This window comes from Manis javanica, chromosome 17 (genome assembly GCF_040802235.1).
Source record: "Manis javanica isolate MJ-LG chromosome 17, MJ_LKY, whole genome shotgun sequence".
Classification (NCBI taxonomy): domain Eukaryota; kingdom Metazoa; phylum Chordata; class Mammalia; order Pholidota; family Manidae; genus Manis; species Manis javanica.
This window is the reverse complement of record NC_133172.1, coordinates 35671120-35686885: the sequence shown is the minus strand read 5'-3', so window position 1 is coordinate 35686885 and position 15766 is coordinate 35671120. Positions and strand designations below refer to the sequence as shown.

The window sequence follows — 15766 nt, the reverse complement described above, 5'->3', positions numbered from 1 at the left end:
GTTATGAAAATAAAAGCTGCAAGGCCAGCGTCATGGATTTCCAGAATCTAGAAACTTTATAACCCAAGGAAGCAGCAGGCAGTACAGAGAAACCGTGATTTACATCCAAAGCCTGTTTTCTACAAAGGATTTTCCCCTGCAAAGTCAAGGACCGACAGCCAGTCGGCCATTGGAGCATAATCCACTCATACTCCTGAAAGATGAGCAAAGCAAAGGACAGTGGCTTACAGAATAAAAGGCCAGCTGTTCTAACTTTGGAACGCTCATTTGAGTTGTAAGCTGTGAAATAAATTTGAGTTGTTGGCTCCCCCATCTGCTCACCTGTCAGTCTATTTCCACTGTAGTGCTGTTTTTAGAAATACTTCTGTGTAACCTGCTTAATTGGTTTATGGATGCCGAGAAACATCTCCCAAGTTTATTTTAACCTTCTTCAGAACAGGAGGCTGCTGGGCCTTTGTTTTCTTCTCTTCTTTAAGAACATTCACTGACACAACAGCAGTTAGAGTAGAAATCTCAGGGTAGCCCAACACCAAAAGTGTGCAGCAGCCCAAATTCAGAATTAGAAAATGGTGGGCCGAAATGAAATAAAATGCCAGTCTTCTGATGAGTTTATGTCTTGCACTGACTTAAAGGCTGAGCACAAGTCAAGATTTGTTCAATGGTCCACAAGCTTCCTTATGATGTACCTCCTCTCTGCCCGATTCTCAGACCTCTCCTTCCACTTGTACCATTGCTCACTCCAGTCACACTGGCTTAACGCTCTTCCTTGAACAGGCAAAGAACACTCTCAGGGTATTCGTACCTGCTGTTTCTTCTACTTTGAAAACTCTTCCCCTAACATATCCATGTGGCTTGCTCTCTGACCCCTTCAGGTCACTGCTTAAATATAATCCAATCAGAGGGGCCTTTCTTGACTGCCTTAGTTAAGATGGCAACATCTCCCCTCCCCTGGACCTTAGCCCTCCTGTCTTGTTTTTCCGTCCTATTTTTCCCTATAACACTTGATACCATCTCATGTGTATGTGTGTGTGTGTGTGTGTGTGTATATGATAAGCTCCCTGAAGGCAGAGATTCCTGACCGTCTTGCTCACTGCTTGCCCTCCAAGCCTATAGCAGAGTTTGGCATATTGCAGCCACAATAAACACAGTGGAATGCATAAATGATTGAAAGCAACTTGCATCTGAACTGTACCTCCTTAAAATGGAATTAACTTCCCTGCTACAAAACCGACCTTATAAAAATGACAGTAAAAGTATGAGGTACAGTACAAGGTATAATCAAAGGAGGAATAATAAAAGTATCACTGTTACCCACTGACAAAGAGGATGGTATGGTGGGAAAACATCAGTCTGGGAGTTCTAGGCCCAGTTCTGCAACTGCCTTACCCTGTGACCTTGGGCTAAATCTTGACTCTCTGGCCATCAACACTCAGATCTATAAAATGAGAGGTTGGGTTAGACAATCTCCAAGGTTCTTCCCATCTCTAGAAAACTGGAATTTTACATGTAAACATCACAATTTCCCTCCATATATTCTATCTCAAGTGACCCTCACTACCAGCATAGGAAAGAGAGGTGTTATTCCAGTTTGGGAGATGAGGAAGCGGGGGCCTTGTTCCAGGTCACATGCTTGTAAGTCACATAGCTGGGACTGGAACTCAGGTGATGTACTAGTCCAACATTTTTCTACAAAACTGCACTCCCTTTGTTGGTAGAACTAGAAGTACTACAAGTCGCTATCATTCTGATTCAAAAACTATTTTTGCAGGCAAGTTCTAATCCCCCCAGAGGTAACACGTGTATCAGACTCCACTGGGCACTATAGTCATCCTAGCCAAAGAATCCATGGATCCTCTAAGCTGCCATTTCATTCCAAGATTAGAGATAAACCGCTCCATTTGCCTGTAGATATTTTACGGTAAGAACAGAGTGATATTTTGGTGCAGTTCTTCTGTAGAAGGACAAGAAGTCCAAGCAACTGTAGCAACAAGACTGTGTGCTAAGAGGCCCCCTGAACTCCAAAGATGTCAGAAACATCCTACACTTATGCCTAAAGCACACCTGAATTTTATATCCATAGGAACCAGATGATGCTGTTTCTGCAGCACACACTTAGAAATTAAAATTGCTTTTACCTACATAAATATCCATGCTGCTGGGTTCTGTGATCAAGGATGATGACTTGGTGATCATGCCTTTATGCCTACTGATAAAGCCATGGTTTGGGCAGAAAGTATATTGTTATTGCTGTATGTAAGTATGTATGTATGTATCCATTCAAAAAATATTTACTAGGTACCAGAATCTAGAGATACAGAAATGAACTAGACAAAGTCCCAGGTTTCAAGGAGCCAACATTCTGGTGGGGGAAGACGGACAGTAAATCTGATTATAAACTGCATTTAGCTGCCAGAGCACGAGGGACTAGAAATAACAGTGGCTAAAAAAGATGCAAGTTTATTTTTCTTTCATATTAAAGAAGTTTGAGAAGGTCACACAGAACAGCGCACAGGCATCTAGGACCTAGGCCATTCAGTCTACTCTTGCTCTGTCATTCTTAGCTGATGGCTGCCATCCTAGAGGTCAGCTCATGGTCTGGGCTGCTCCAGCCATCATATCTTGGATCCCAGGCAGGGAGCAGGAGAAAGGGAAGAAGGGTACAATATGCCCTTACCTCCTCTTTTTAAGGAGAACAGTCAACCAACCTCTCTTTCTGTCTCACTGACTAGAAGGCAGTCACTGGGCTACAGAAGATGCTGGGAAGGTAGGATTTTAGCTAGACATATTGCTCTCTTCTTTCCTCCCTCAAAACTGAGATTCTATACGAAGGAAGAAGGAAAGAATGAGGACTGGATGAGAAACTAGTATTCCCTGCTATACAATGTGAGCAAATAGATATCATGATAATTTCTGTCAGAGATAAACACATTGGAGCAAATCAAACAGGAAAACGGGTAAGAGAGTGGAGATCCGGGAAGGGCTCTGGCGGTGGTGGCGGGAGGCACCTGGCCAGGGGAAGAGCATTGTCAGTGAGCACAGCCAGGCATACTTGGGGCCAGTAAGGAGTACCAAAGGAGGGTGGTAGAGGGAGGGAGGAGGTGGGGTCAGAGAGGCCCAGGGTCTTGGAAGCCACTGTAAGGACTGACTTTCTTCCGAGTGAGCTGGGAAAGTACTGGAGGGTTTTAAGCAGGGGAGTGATATGATCGAGGTCATGGTCCTCTGCAGAAAGCCTCTTGACTCCTTCAGGAATTGGATCGTCTCATGAGAGTAAGTGTCTCTGCTCAACCTATGCGCAGTTTGGCTGGTGAAGCAAAATATCCTCCTTAGACTCTTCCTTAGCCCGAAAGGCCGCTCCCTGGGCCGGGCTGGAGCGGGGAGGGTGCCGAACCTGACAGTCTGTCCCGAGGCCCTGACGCTTCGTTCCCATCTGCACTGGAAGGGAAGAGACGGAATTACGCCAGAGCCTCCCTGTGTTCCTAAGTTCACTTGATGTGTATCTTCAGAACTCAACTCACCATCAGTATACGCTCTTCTTTTTCTTTCTGGGGCTGTGGACCCAGGCTGAGGAAGAAGGGTAATCCTATATGCTGAGAGCCACGGAAGCCTGGACAGGCCTCTGAGACCGTGCTGGGTTTGCTTCTAAAGTGACTGGGTTTGAAAGGAGTCATTAAAAATTGCACTTCAATAGAAAGCAGACCAAACTCTGAAATCCTCCAACTGAAGTTCTTCGGTGCTTTTAGCGATGCCACCAGCAGACAAAGCCCATTGGAGCCCCAAAAGGAAGGAAGAGCTGCCAAACAGGCTGCCTTAGGGTTGTGGTGTGGCCTCGACTTCAGGTTCACTGGGTGGTCTATTAATTAATCATCACAACTATAACTCCCCCACCTGGGCATCTTTGAGGAAAAGGCAAGCAGAGAGGAGCCATTATCTATTTATTACTTAGAGTCTCGTACTCCCTGGTTTCAATGAGATGGCATAAAGTCTCACCCGTGGGGGCTTCGAGAGCTTGGGTCTGTTCTTCCTTCACTGTCTGGGGTGATGTCATTCTCCCAGCACGATGCTTGTTTGTGGGGTGACCTTGGGAAGGGCACTTAACAGCATTTTCTCATCTGTCAAGCTGAGACAGCCACACAGCCCTGGAGTCACATCTGGTAAACACTTACGCATGGACCAGTACTGGCCATCTCATCTCAAAGCCCCCTGGCTCCGGGACGAAGGCCTTTTCCAATGCGGAAAATGAGTGAGGCCACGTCCTTGCCACATGCCAGTTAGAGATGGGGGTGTACACGGAAGACCAGAGTGTCTTTCTGCAGAAAAGACACCCTTAGGCCCTCCCTGCAGATTCCAGGCACTTTCTCATTTGCTGAAATTCAGAAGGTCATAAGGAATCAAAGGAAGACATCTGCTTATGCAGAATGTGATTATAGAAGAACCTGGGAACAAGAGGCCTGTTACAAGTCACCTTTCCAGCTCCTGAAAACAGGCCGATTAATGGAAAAGTTTGGCTCCTCACTGAGTGTTACAGGAGTGGGGTCAGCTGGGAATGGGCCAGAGCTCTGCAGTGAGTCGGGACAGCACAGCAAGGACTTGATTAGCTGCAGTGACCTCCTGCCCCCATGCCTGGCCTGCCAGGGAGCCAGGCTTCTCAGCAGACTGCTAAGTTAGAATTTACACTTTTTAGAAGGATGGTTCTGCAGTCAGGACCACCTGGGAGCTGGCACAGACTACTTCAACAAGGGTCCATTATGCTTTCTCTGCAGCACCAGCTGGTACATTAGCTCAAGTGAGATGGCAAGACCGGGGAGATTTGCTGTTCCTGACTTAAATCACTCTTTCTAGCTGGAGATTGACTCACAAAGCTTCTGGTGCCCAAAGGCACCAGCCAGTAAGTTAAAAGGCCAGGGTCATACGTGTAAATGCCATCAGCAAGTGGCCAGCCTATGTGGTATGAACGGAGAGGTACCAGAAGAGTGTTCCCTCTGAAAAAAGTTCTTGCTCTGGCCTCCGACCAATGCCAAGTAGTGTACCATTAATTCATTTTTTCAAGTTTGGTGGGGTGGGGAGAAGGAAGGGCATTTTACAGTGCAACTACTTCTAAGGAGGATAATATTTTAAGTCTCCTCTCAGATAGATTTCGCTGCTTCTTGGGTAAGAGAGAAGCACGTGAGCTCCACATTCCCTCGGGTTACAGAAAGAGGTGGGGGTCTCCAAAGCCCAGTTTTACTTTCTTCACAGTTTCACTAGTGCTCACCACATGAACAGCCTTCTGGGAGAGATTCATTCAGGAGGCCAACAAATACAGACTAGAAGCAATTTAATTGGTTCTTAGTTAATGTGCTTTTCCAGTTGGTCTTGTGGAAGCACCTGGGAGTTATGGTCACTAACTTAAAATGATTTATAAAGCTCTCTCCCAGGAGAAAGGTCTCTGGACAGGTAAGTGAGTCTGTGAATTATTTCTCCATAGCGGGTATACTATGAGAATGAAGGAACAGGTTCAACTGTAAAGAATCTGAAGCTCTCTCCTAAAAGGGAGGGAATTTTTCAGGAAGGTAAGCTTTGACAGCTGTAGCCAGCTCTTCTGGACTTCAAATTTGACAGAACCCCTGTTCTTTGGAAGATAATCTTACCTCGTACCACCTCAGTCTAATGATGAGGGTAGCAGACTTGCTCACCACATTTGTGGCAGAGTCAGGAGACTAGAATCAGGTCTCAGGATCCTTAGTTCACTGGGCTTGCTTGCTTGCTCTTTTTGTTATAACTGTTAACAGTTAACATTACTTACGGATTTTCTTTGTGCCACATAGCATGCAAAGTGCTGTACTCAGATGATCCCAATAACCCTGTGAGGTTGGTATGATTATTATTCCCGTTACAGATGGGAACACTGAGGCACTGAGTGGTTACATTGATTTGCCCAAGGTCACGGAGATTGTGGAGACAGTGATGTGGCCATGATATGACCCCAGGCAGTCTGGCCACACTCCAAACCTCTATCCTATAATGTTATTGAAACAATGTCATCAGGGAAAAATCTGAAACAATGTACACTCACAGTCTGAAATCTGAAGCTGTGGAAGGTTTATGATGAAAAAGCAAGAGTCATCCACTCTCACCCGACCCACCCGGGGAATGCTTTCTAATACCTCTGGTATCTCTCACTAATGGGCATGGGCGGCTACTTCTTGATTAGTCAACCTCATATTATCTGTTGGCTTCCTGCACTGTCACGTGAGTGTTTGGCTCTCCCTTATCTTGTGAGTGTGCAAATGATTCTTGTGGTCACTCCACATATAGCCCCAGCAGGCCACACCTCCAGCACCCACTCCCACGTTGCTTCAGCTGGCCCTCCCGGTCACTTGCTTTACTGAGAACTGGTAGCTCTCAGAAGAGGCAACACTCCGACAGTTCCTTAAAAGAGCCTGGCAGCTTCTATCTTTGTGTTCTTGGGAGTCTCAAGCCTCAGTACAAGAAATCTGGATACCTGGCTGCACAGCCCTCATGGAAAGGCCACTTGGGAGAGGGAGAGGCCCAGCAATCCCAGAGTCCCAGCCAAACTCAGCCTTGTTGCCTAGCTGCTCCCTGTCTATAGTCACAGGAAAGACCCTGAGTGCAGCCAGCAGAAGAACCTTCTATCCAGTTGAGCCCCAGTCAAACCACAGAAGGCCAAAGTCTTATGTGAGAAATAACAGCTGTGGCTGTTTTAAGACCTGAAGTTTGGGGGTGATTTGTTATGTAGCAGTGGATAATGGAAAAAGTGTTTTCTGTATTCCTTAATTGTATTGCCTTTGTAACTTTAGATGATATGCTTAAATTCTTCACCTAGTTCTATTAACTTTTTTTATTGTAAAAAATATGTAACATAAAATCTGCTATATTAACCATTAAGCTTCAAACCAGTGGTATTAACTACATTTGCAATGTTGTGTCAACATCATCACTATCTATTTCTAAAATCATTCCATCACCTCGCACAGAAACTCTGTACCCGGCAGGCAATAACTTTTCATTCTCCCTTCCCCTGTACCAAACAGCCTCTGATCTACTTTCTGTCTCCATGAATTTGTCTATTCTAGATAGTTCATATAAGTGGAATCATACAATATTTGTCCTTTTGTGTCTGGCTTATTTTACCTGTCATAATGTCTTCCAGGATCATGAAGGTTGTACCATGTATTAGAATGTCTTCCTTTTTATAGCTGAATAATACTCCATTGTATGGACATACCACCTCTTGCTTATCCATTCATCTGTGGATGGATATTTGTCTTGTGTCTACGTTTTGGCTTATACCAAGGAGTGGAATTGCGGGGTCATATGGTACTGCTATGATTAGCTGTTTGAGGAAGTACCCAAACTATTTTTCCAAACATGCTGAATGATTTTACATTCCCACCAGTAGTATGTGAGGGTCCTGACTTCTCCACATCCTTAAAAACACTTGTTGTTTTATAGTTATTTTATACATATATATATATATTCTATTACAGCCATCATAGAAGATGTGAAGCAATCCTTCTTTGTGGTTTTGATTTACATTTCTCTTAACAACTAATGATAGTAAACATATTTTCATGTACTTATTTGCCATTTGTATGTCTTCTTTGAAGAAATGTCTAATCAAGTCCTTTGCCCATTTTAAAATTGTTTTGTTTGTCTTTATGTTATTGAGCTTTAGGAGTTCTTTTCATATTCTGGGTATTAAACTTCTATGGGACACATGATTTTCAACATTTTCTCCTATTCTGTAGGTTATCCTTTCACTTTCTTGATAATGTTCTTTGATACACAAAGTTTTCAATTTTGATGAAGTGCAATTTGTCTACTTTTTTCTCAGGTTCTATTACCTTTTGGCAGAATCACCTAACAAACTTTTAAAAGGATAAGAGGGCCCCACACAGAATGAAAGACCGAACCAGTTAACAGCATGAAACGGAACTGAAGGAATATGAAATACCCAGTGTTTCATTCTGGAAGGATCACTTCCATGTTTGTGCCATCCTCTAGTCAGTTGATGGTTTTCGCAAAAGCAAAAACATCTACCTGACAACACCGTTAATCCAACTTTGTGTTATTTCCTCAACCGAACAGCAATTAAGGTAAACGATTTAAGAATAATCCTTCATTACATTCACTCAGACTGGAAGTTTCCATTCTACACTTCTACAAATTTGACTGTATATATGCCTTATTTCTCCCACTGATCCAAAGGAAACTGCTGGGCATCTCAGCACTTACCCAGTTCCAGCTCAGAGGAATGACACTGTGTGAGATCCCTAGTAAGCCTTATCATGGGACTACTTACCCTCAAACCTTTTGGCAAGATTTCCTGGTCCTTGAAAAGAATTCCCTGCCTCCTTCTATTGAATTTGTAAGAAACTGAGGAATGTCAAGACCATGCAAATATGCACATCCTAATTAGCATACCATGCTTTACATAATCAGTGACACCTCTTTATAACACGAGTGTTAGCAAGGGAGGCAAATGGAGACCCCAAAACCACTGAGGAGGATGCTATCATGAGGGCTCGGCCAATATGCCCTTGCAGGTCAGGGGACACAGTCTGACCTTCTGTAAACAATCTTTATTTGGGCTTTTCTGACAGCTGATTATCATTTTTCCCCTATCAAAAGCATTTAATTCACTGCCATGTGGAATGTCTATTTATCTGTGGGGCACTAGGAAACCAAATGTCTCATTGTTGTTTCTGTCCTAACCATCAGAAAGGAGATGTAGCTTGGGAGAAAACATTTAAAAAGGCTTTTGAGCTATCAAGTCAGTATAAACATTCTCAAAATGGTATTTTCAAAAGGAAGCCTGTTGTTACAACAACTGTACAAACTCTCTCAGTTCCAAATAGGTAATGATGTTTTGCAGAATTGCTTATAATTTGAAACACTGGAAACAACCTAAATGCCCATCACTGTGGGAATGATATTAAACTACAGTACATTCATACTACGGACTTCATGGCAACAACTGAATAGAATAGGTTTACATTACACATTCTAACATGGGAAGATTTCCACATAAGATGTATCATCGAGTCACAAAAGCAATTTTGTGTATTGATTTGTGTAGCATAATACCTATTTCTGTAAAACCAAAAAAGGAAACATGTTCTTGTCTATAGTACATCAACATGTCTGTAAATGCACAGAAAAAGATGTGGGAGGGAAGGGCAACAAAGTCTGAGCCCCTTCTCCCAAGCAGTGGTCTAGGAGCACATAGGAAAGTTTCCATTTTTTGATCAAGTGAATGTATTTGTGTATTACTTACGCACTCCAACTTCTGCATCCTCAGGGACAATCAGCCTCAACATTCTCAGCTGCTAGTAAAGGCAGGGTCATCTGAATATAGGGGCAGAAAAGGGAGTTCTTTTGACTGTCTCTTGCCTCTCCCAAACTTCTGCCACCCCACTGAAACTGAAGCCTTGCAGGGGGAGAGTAAAAATAGGGACCAGTAACTAGTTTTAAACACCTAAGCTTTAGAAACTTCTTTCATCTACATATTTCTTCAGAAAACCGCCAAAGCAACAAAGATGCAAAGTGGAAACAGATGTTTTCCTACCGAAAGTGCTCTCAGGAAAGGCTGCAGGCCTTCATGTTGGTTTTCTAGTAACTGTACCAAACGACTTTTCTTGTCCACCATTACAGCCCCTGGCATGTTTCTTGGGCCCCTCTGGGCACACATGCTGAAACAGGGGCCTGGCCAAGGCAGCCTAGGTTTCCCGCAAGCCCTGAAGACAGAGGAAGGCCTGGGGCTCTGTCTCAACTCAGCCTCAAAACCTGCCTCACCCCCCCACCCCTTGCTGCACGGCAGGCTGACAGCTTGTGCTTAGCAGGCCAAGAGAGGGCAAAGGCATTTTCTTCTCCGGGTGATTTTGTTTTCCCCTTTTGGGGAAGAGCAGCCCACTCGAACTCCTCTGAGATGGGAAGGGCCCTGGGGACACAAGCTCTCCCCCTTTAGTTCACGACCCCTCCCCTAAGTCTTCGCTTTTAGGCACCTTAGTTGCTAAAGGCGTTTAACTTTAATTCCATGTGACTTCAATTGTGTCCAAATTACTGTAAAAAGGAAGAAGACAACAAGCTGTAAATATGAAGAGAGACAGAAAATCATTGAGAATCCTGCCTTTATGAATATTTGATGAAGAAAGGTTAGATCCATAGCTGGTAAATTATAAGAAATTATGTCCATCATGTGACTCTGTCAGCAAAGGTTAATACAAATGGGTTGGGGCTTAGTTGGGATGACAATGCAGATTAAAAAAGATTTGTCCTGTCCTCACTGCAATTAGTTTTTCTCCTATTATTAGTGTAATAGAGTTGATCATTAAGGGTTATGGCAACAGGACAACTGCTCGGTGAAATCATTTTGTTTTCCAGACCAGCATTGCATTTTCACAATAATGTTTCATCTCTGCTAATCTTGCCCTTAATTGTGTGGTTGCTGTGGGCAGGATCCAATTATTAACTCTTTTGATCCTAAAATGCCCTTGCCATCAAGTACGCTGATATATGCAGACTGAATGGGTGATCCTAGGTTTTCTGCAGCTGGATACATGGATCTTGTGGTTCATTTACTGCAAGCAGAAAAATGGTTATTTTTGTTCAAAAACAGCTCCAGTCAAGTATGAAATTGTATATAATTGTGTTATAGGATTTCACCCAGGTTAAAGGGCTTCTTGGGGCTTCCATTATGAACCTCATTTCTCAGGTACTTATGATTCATTTTCCACTTCAAAAAAATCTGAACGAGGCTTCACATTCTCTGTTCAGAGGCCTTATTGCTGTTGTTATTATTACCGTTATTTTGCAAAGGGGATTAAAGTAGTCACCTTACATTCTTTGTACCAAGCTGGAGGACATCAAGCAGAGTAAGCTGGGATGCTGAACAAATGGCATGGTAGACCTCAACAGGTGAAGGCAGAATTTATCCAAGTGGTAGCTTGGATTTCTGAGGGTACCTTTATGCCCTTTCAACATGGCTGAGGTCTTGGAGATGGAAGCCAGACAGCGGTGGGATGAATAACCAACCACTAAAGAAAGACAAATCAGTGGGTATTTAAGTTTCTAGCTATTCCAGACCAGTCTGTAAATAAAAAACTTAGCAACTTCAGCAAAGTGGTACTAGCTTGGATATCATCATTCCAGTCCTTATAGAAAACCCCACTGCCCTGGCCTAAGGTTACACTTTCTTTTGATATCTACACATTGTGAATTAAATACCTTTCATAAAGTGGCTGTGTATTTTTAAAATGAGGGATATGGTTGATAGACTATTTAAAGATTGGTATAAGGCAAAGAGAAAAGAAAATATGATGTTTTGCCATGGAGGGCAGCTGAAGGAGGGGAAGATGTAGAGAACTGGACTGTACTCACAAGAGAAAAGGAAATTAACAAGTAAAAATCTAAACACCTAAACGCTAATAAATGAAGAGATGCTAGAGGCCCAGTGCAGAAGACAAAGCGTTTTCCAAATCCAGAGTAAGGCTAGAAAATATGGATAACTGGGGAAAAATTGTCCTGGGAAGGGTTAAATGTGACAGCCAAAAGAATAATTGGAATTGTCATGCCTGCAGCAATTTCACTGTAGAAGCAGTGTCTCAGCAAGGTCCACAGGGACTTCCCCCCAGCTGAAGCATACACTCTGCCCAAAAGTAGGAATTTTAACACATCAGGGATCCTGCTGGATTAGAAGATCAACTATTCAATAGCATTGACAATATTTCTGCCTAAAAGCATGGGGAGCAGTAAGTAAGGCACCAAAGCAGACAGGATCTTGGCTGATACATCACCTTGGACCCCTGACTTCCACTGAGGACCCAAGAGGCACATGACTTCTCTTCCCAAGACCTGGGATTTTCTGCCTAAGTGACTCTGACTTGCTGGAGCTGACTCACTTGCAACCTTCATTAGGAATCAGTACAGGTGATGTATGCGGGTGGCACAGGCCTGGCCTCCCAGCAGCTGAGGCAGCATGTCTGGTCACCCGTTACCTGCTCCCGGCAGTCCCTCCACCCAGGCTCTGTAAATCTCAGCTGTGCGAGTGCAGTATCTCAGGACTCAGTGGGAAACAAATAGCTTATCCATGTGTCTGCATGGCTCCTGGACAGAGCCACCCTAAGAGTGCTGTCCCCTCCGTGTGACCTGCACCTGCCGGCTCTGAACACACATTCCGACCACTCTCAACTCACTGCATTTAATGCTCCAGAAAGCAACCAGACTTCATCATTGGGGATGAAGCTAACTCAGAGAGACAAAGGGAATAATACACTTTTCTCGTCCCCAAGTCTATGAAAGAGCACTCAGAATAGAGAACCAAATACATAGACTCCACACCAAACATGCTCTGTGGAGTCTGACCATCCCCCCAAACTACTCTTTTGGTGTAGCAATCTGGTGGCCAGCCCCCAAATATCAGAATGAACTCCAAATCTAGAAACCCAACTGTAGTTGGTAAAGAACAGAACACGACCATCAAGGGAAGGGGGCTAACATTTGTTAAGTATCTGTTATGGAACAGTCACTTTATTTTTCTTAACTCTATATAATTTTTCAAGGTGTACTGATAAGGAGACTGATACTTAAACAGAAGGGTCAAAAATTTTGTCCAAGGACACAGACTCAGTCCAAGTAAAGACTGGGATTCAAATCCAGGCCTGTGGGGCTCCAAACCCCCACCCTAGGCCTCTACCCTCCATGTTGCCTCATTTCCACTAGAGGAACAAAGACAGGGTACCAACCACAGTAAAAGCAACAGACAAAATGCCAACCCCAGAACTTGCAAATCCCAGATCAGAAGATGACCGTACAGTGGCACAGTTGGGTGTTTGTTGTATTCTCAGATATAATGGGGTGTAAAAATGGGACGTAGAGAGGTAAAAATGGAGAACTGATTTGGCCACGGGTCCTCTGCAGTCCGCATCTGTACCAGTCTTTGGGTTCTCTAACCAGGACAAAGCCAAGGTTTTCTAAAACTGGCATATTATTGTAGTCTGCCTGGCTGTGCTGTAACTATTTCAAGGACTATTAAATTAAACCCTGGAGACAGTTTCCCTTAAGATAAAGAGCATGCTTTTTATTGTGCCATCAAAGGAGACCAGAAAACCTGAAGCTTTCAGCTTTAAAGACAACATAATGAGATCAGAGATTTTGCTTGCAAAGAAATTAACTTTCGGTTAATTAATGAAAGTAACCTTAAACAGCGGGCATGTTGCCAACAACCAGGACACCATAATAAAAGTGGGGGATGGGGGGAGAGATAATGCACTGCTTTCAAGGGGCCAGGGCTCAGCAGCCCAGAAACGAAATTTGATGAGGATGCTGCTTGTAAATTTGATCTCAAATTCTTAAGATGAACAAATAATAGTCTTATCTGTAATAAAGTCTGCTACAAATACTCTCTTTTCACCCATAATTTTCTGTTCAATTTAGATAGAAGATTTAATTAGATACTGGTGAAACACCAGTTATTTAATAAAACCCTTAATAAAAATCTAATCTATGGGACATAGAAACCAATGTAACATAATCACAATTTAAAAAATACATTTTAGAGTAGTTTTTACAGTTAAGAAAATACACATATGTGGCCTGTTCTGTTTTTCTGCTTAAGGTGCAGCCTAAGAAGGCAAGGCCAGGAAGAAGGGCCTCCAAACTGTGAACTTTCTCTCTTCTCACAGTTCGTTTTTAAAGGTTTGCTTTTGTCAGCTGCAAAAAGGGGTCCTTGAACCTGAATGAAGAAATAAAGACTGGTTCTTCCCACCTCATAAGGTCTTTAAACTGAAATTTGCTGTTCATGAGAAACTGTCAAGGATTATTCCTAAAATCATATGAGAAGCAATGTGGCCCCTCCGTCTTTTGAACTCTAACCGTCATTTTTCTATTAGACTATCAGCAAACTGTGAGCTGGAGAGTAAGGGCGCTTCTGCAAGTCTATGAGAGTATGGAAATTCCAGAAGAGTGTGATAAATTAATGGAGCAAGCGACCCACAGCATGTATGAAAGTGATGTTTAAGGACATTTTCAGACTCATCTTCTATACCTTAACCAAAGGATGAATTTTGGACAGGACATCCCAAGCCCCAGTTTCACTCAATACGGCAACTTTTAGAAGTCATGATTCTGACAATATTTTGGTTTTGGTTTTGGTGGGAATGTTGGTTTCCATGTGAAGTTGCTCCTAGGTTCCCAGCCTCGGGAGCAAGATTAAATGGAATTGGGGTCCAAACTGAAACATCGGGTTGTATGCTTTCTACAGGTTTACTGACATTTGCTTGGAGGGACACTACCCTTGACTCAATAGTTCAATGGTATCTCCTATAAGCCATATCCTTTTATTCAACATTGCCTAGTACTCATGTCCCTTCATGATTACTTAGGTAGAAGAATCTGATGGAAGTAATTTCTCAGAATATTTTGCAGTAGAAGAGCCAATGCCCCTGGTCTGCAGGGGCATGTAGATGCTGGAAGAAATTAGTCTGTTTTTCTGCTTTGTCTCTACTGATCTAGCACCAAAACTAAAATGCCTATCAAAGGAACTACGTGTCCTTGGCCAGGGCCATGCAGTATCTCTACTCATGTCTGATTTGAGAAGGTCATTGTTTAATGCGTCTGGGTGTTATGATCATCCAGATTTAATCATCAGGATGGGGTTCTGGAGGCTTCCACTGTACATAAATTTAAATAATGGCCCCTCCTCTCACGCAGGAAGGAAAGTCCATAGAGTTTGCCCATCTGTTCTGCAAGGCTGTTCATTCTGAGTTTCTGATTAGATGCCTCCTACTATCCTATGCATGCCATCATCTCCAAACAATGCCAGAGTGTTTAGGGACATTTAATGATTTATAGTGCTTGTTGTTTTCCATTCAAATCTGATTCCTCTCTGGCTACTGACACAGGGCTGGGCATGGGCTGGAAATGGCCGTGCTTATGTAGATACACCATGCACAAGAGGCAGCCAGTGAGGGCCTATCAGGCACTCTGTGGCCACACAGCCACCCAAGAATGTGTCCTGATCGGGTGTCAGACTGGATGTCACTTCTGTGTCTGCCATGCCAATAGCTACATGGCTGGCTCAGCCAGTCACACAAGCCCAACCCCAGAATGGGCTGGAGAACAAGAGAAATTGGGGACCTGCCATAGGGTTTCTGGAAAATGGAATGAGGACACAGTGAGAAAACAATCTGAAATCACACCTAACTGCCTCCTTTGCGGAGAGCAGCGGGGCGGTGGGGTGGTACCACAAGCCCCCGTTCCTGCATCTCTTTCCAGTGTGGGCTAACTTTGGTCAGTTACCTCTTCTCCCTCCCTTCAACAAATCAGCTTACCCTACTTTGTAGCCTTGCCATATCCACGGACAAGAGACACATTATTTTGTTGAAAAAAAAAAAAAAAGTTGATGCATTTCTGGGTCTGAAAAGCAAAAGAGAAAAAAAAAATCCCAAACCCTTTCTTGGTAGAATGCACAGAAGCTGTCTCTGGGGCTTTCTTAAATATTAACATCATAATTAGGTGACATGGGGTTTTGCTCCATTTGGGGGTTTCACACAACATCCTGTCTCAACAGGATCTTTTGAGGCCTGTGACACCTCCAAGCACGAGCTGTTCTTCCAGAGGGATGTTGACTTTTGTGGTCTATAAAACAAGCAATGCATGGTCAAAGCACACTCTTCCAGGAGAATACTGACGCAAGTGCTGCGGGCCGAATCGCACGAAGTCACTCCCTTTTCCCATGGGTTTTGTTAAAGAGACTTCTCCACAACAG

The 15766-nt window shown here is 43.5% G+C and overlaps 1 protein-coding gene across 3 annotated transcripts in view; it reads right to left on the bottom strand.

Annotated features, from left to right (window-relative positions):
• Window positions 1-15766, bottom strand: part of FTO (FTO alpha-ketoglutarate dependent dioxygenase) — a 441881-nt gene that overhangs the window by 9877 nt on the left and 416238 nt on the right. Inside the window, exon 9 of one of the 3 annotated variants that reach the window (XM_073225698.1) lies at window positions 9328-9348. The exons of the other annotated variants lie outside the window; for them this stretch is intronic. Within the exon in view, the coding sequence (XP_073081799.1) occupies window positions 9345-9348 (4 nt within the window). The 3' untranslated portion in view covers window positions 9328-9344. Of the gene's footprint in view, window positions 1-9327; window positions 9349-15766 lie in introns of those variants that run through there. 3 annotated transcript variants of the gene reach the window in all.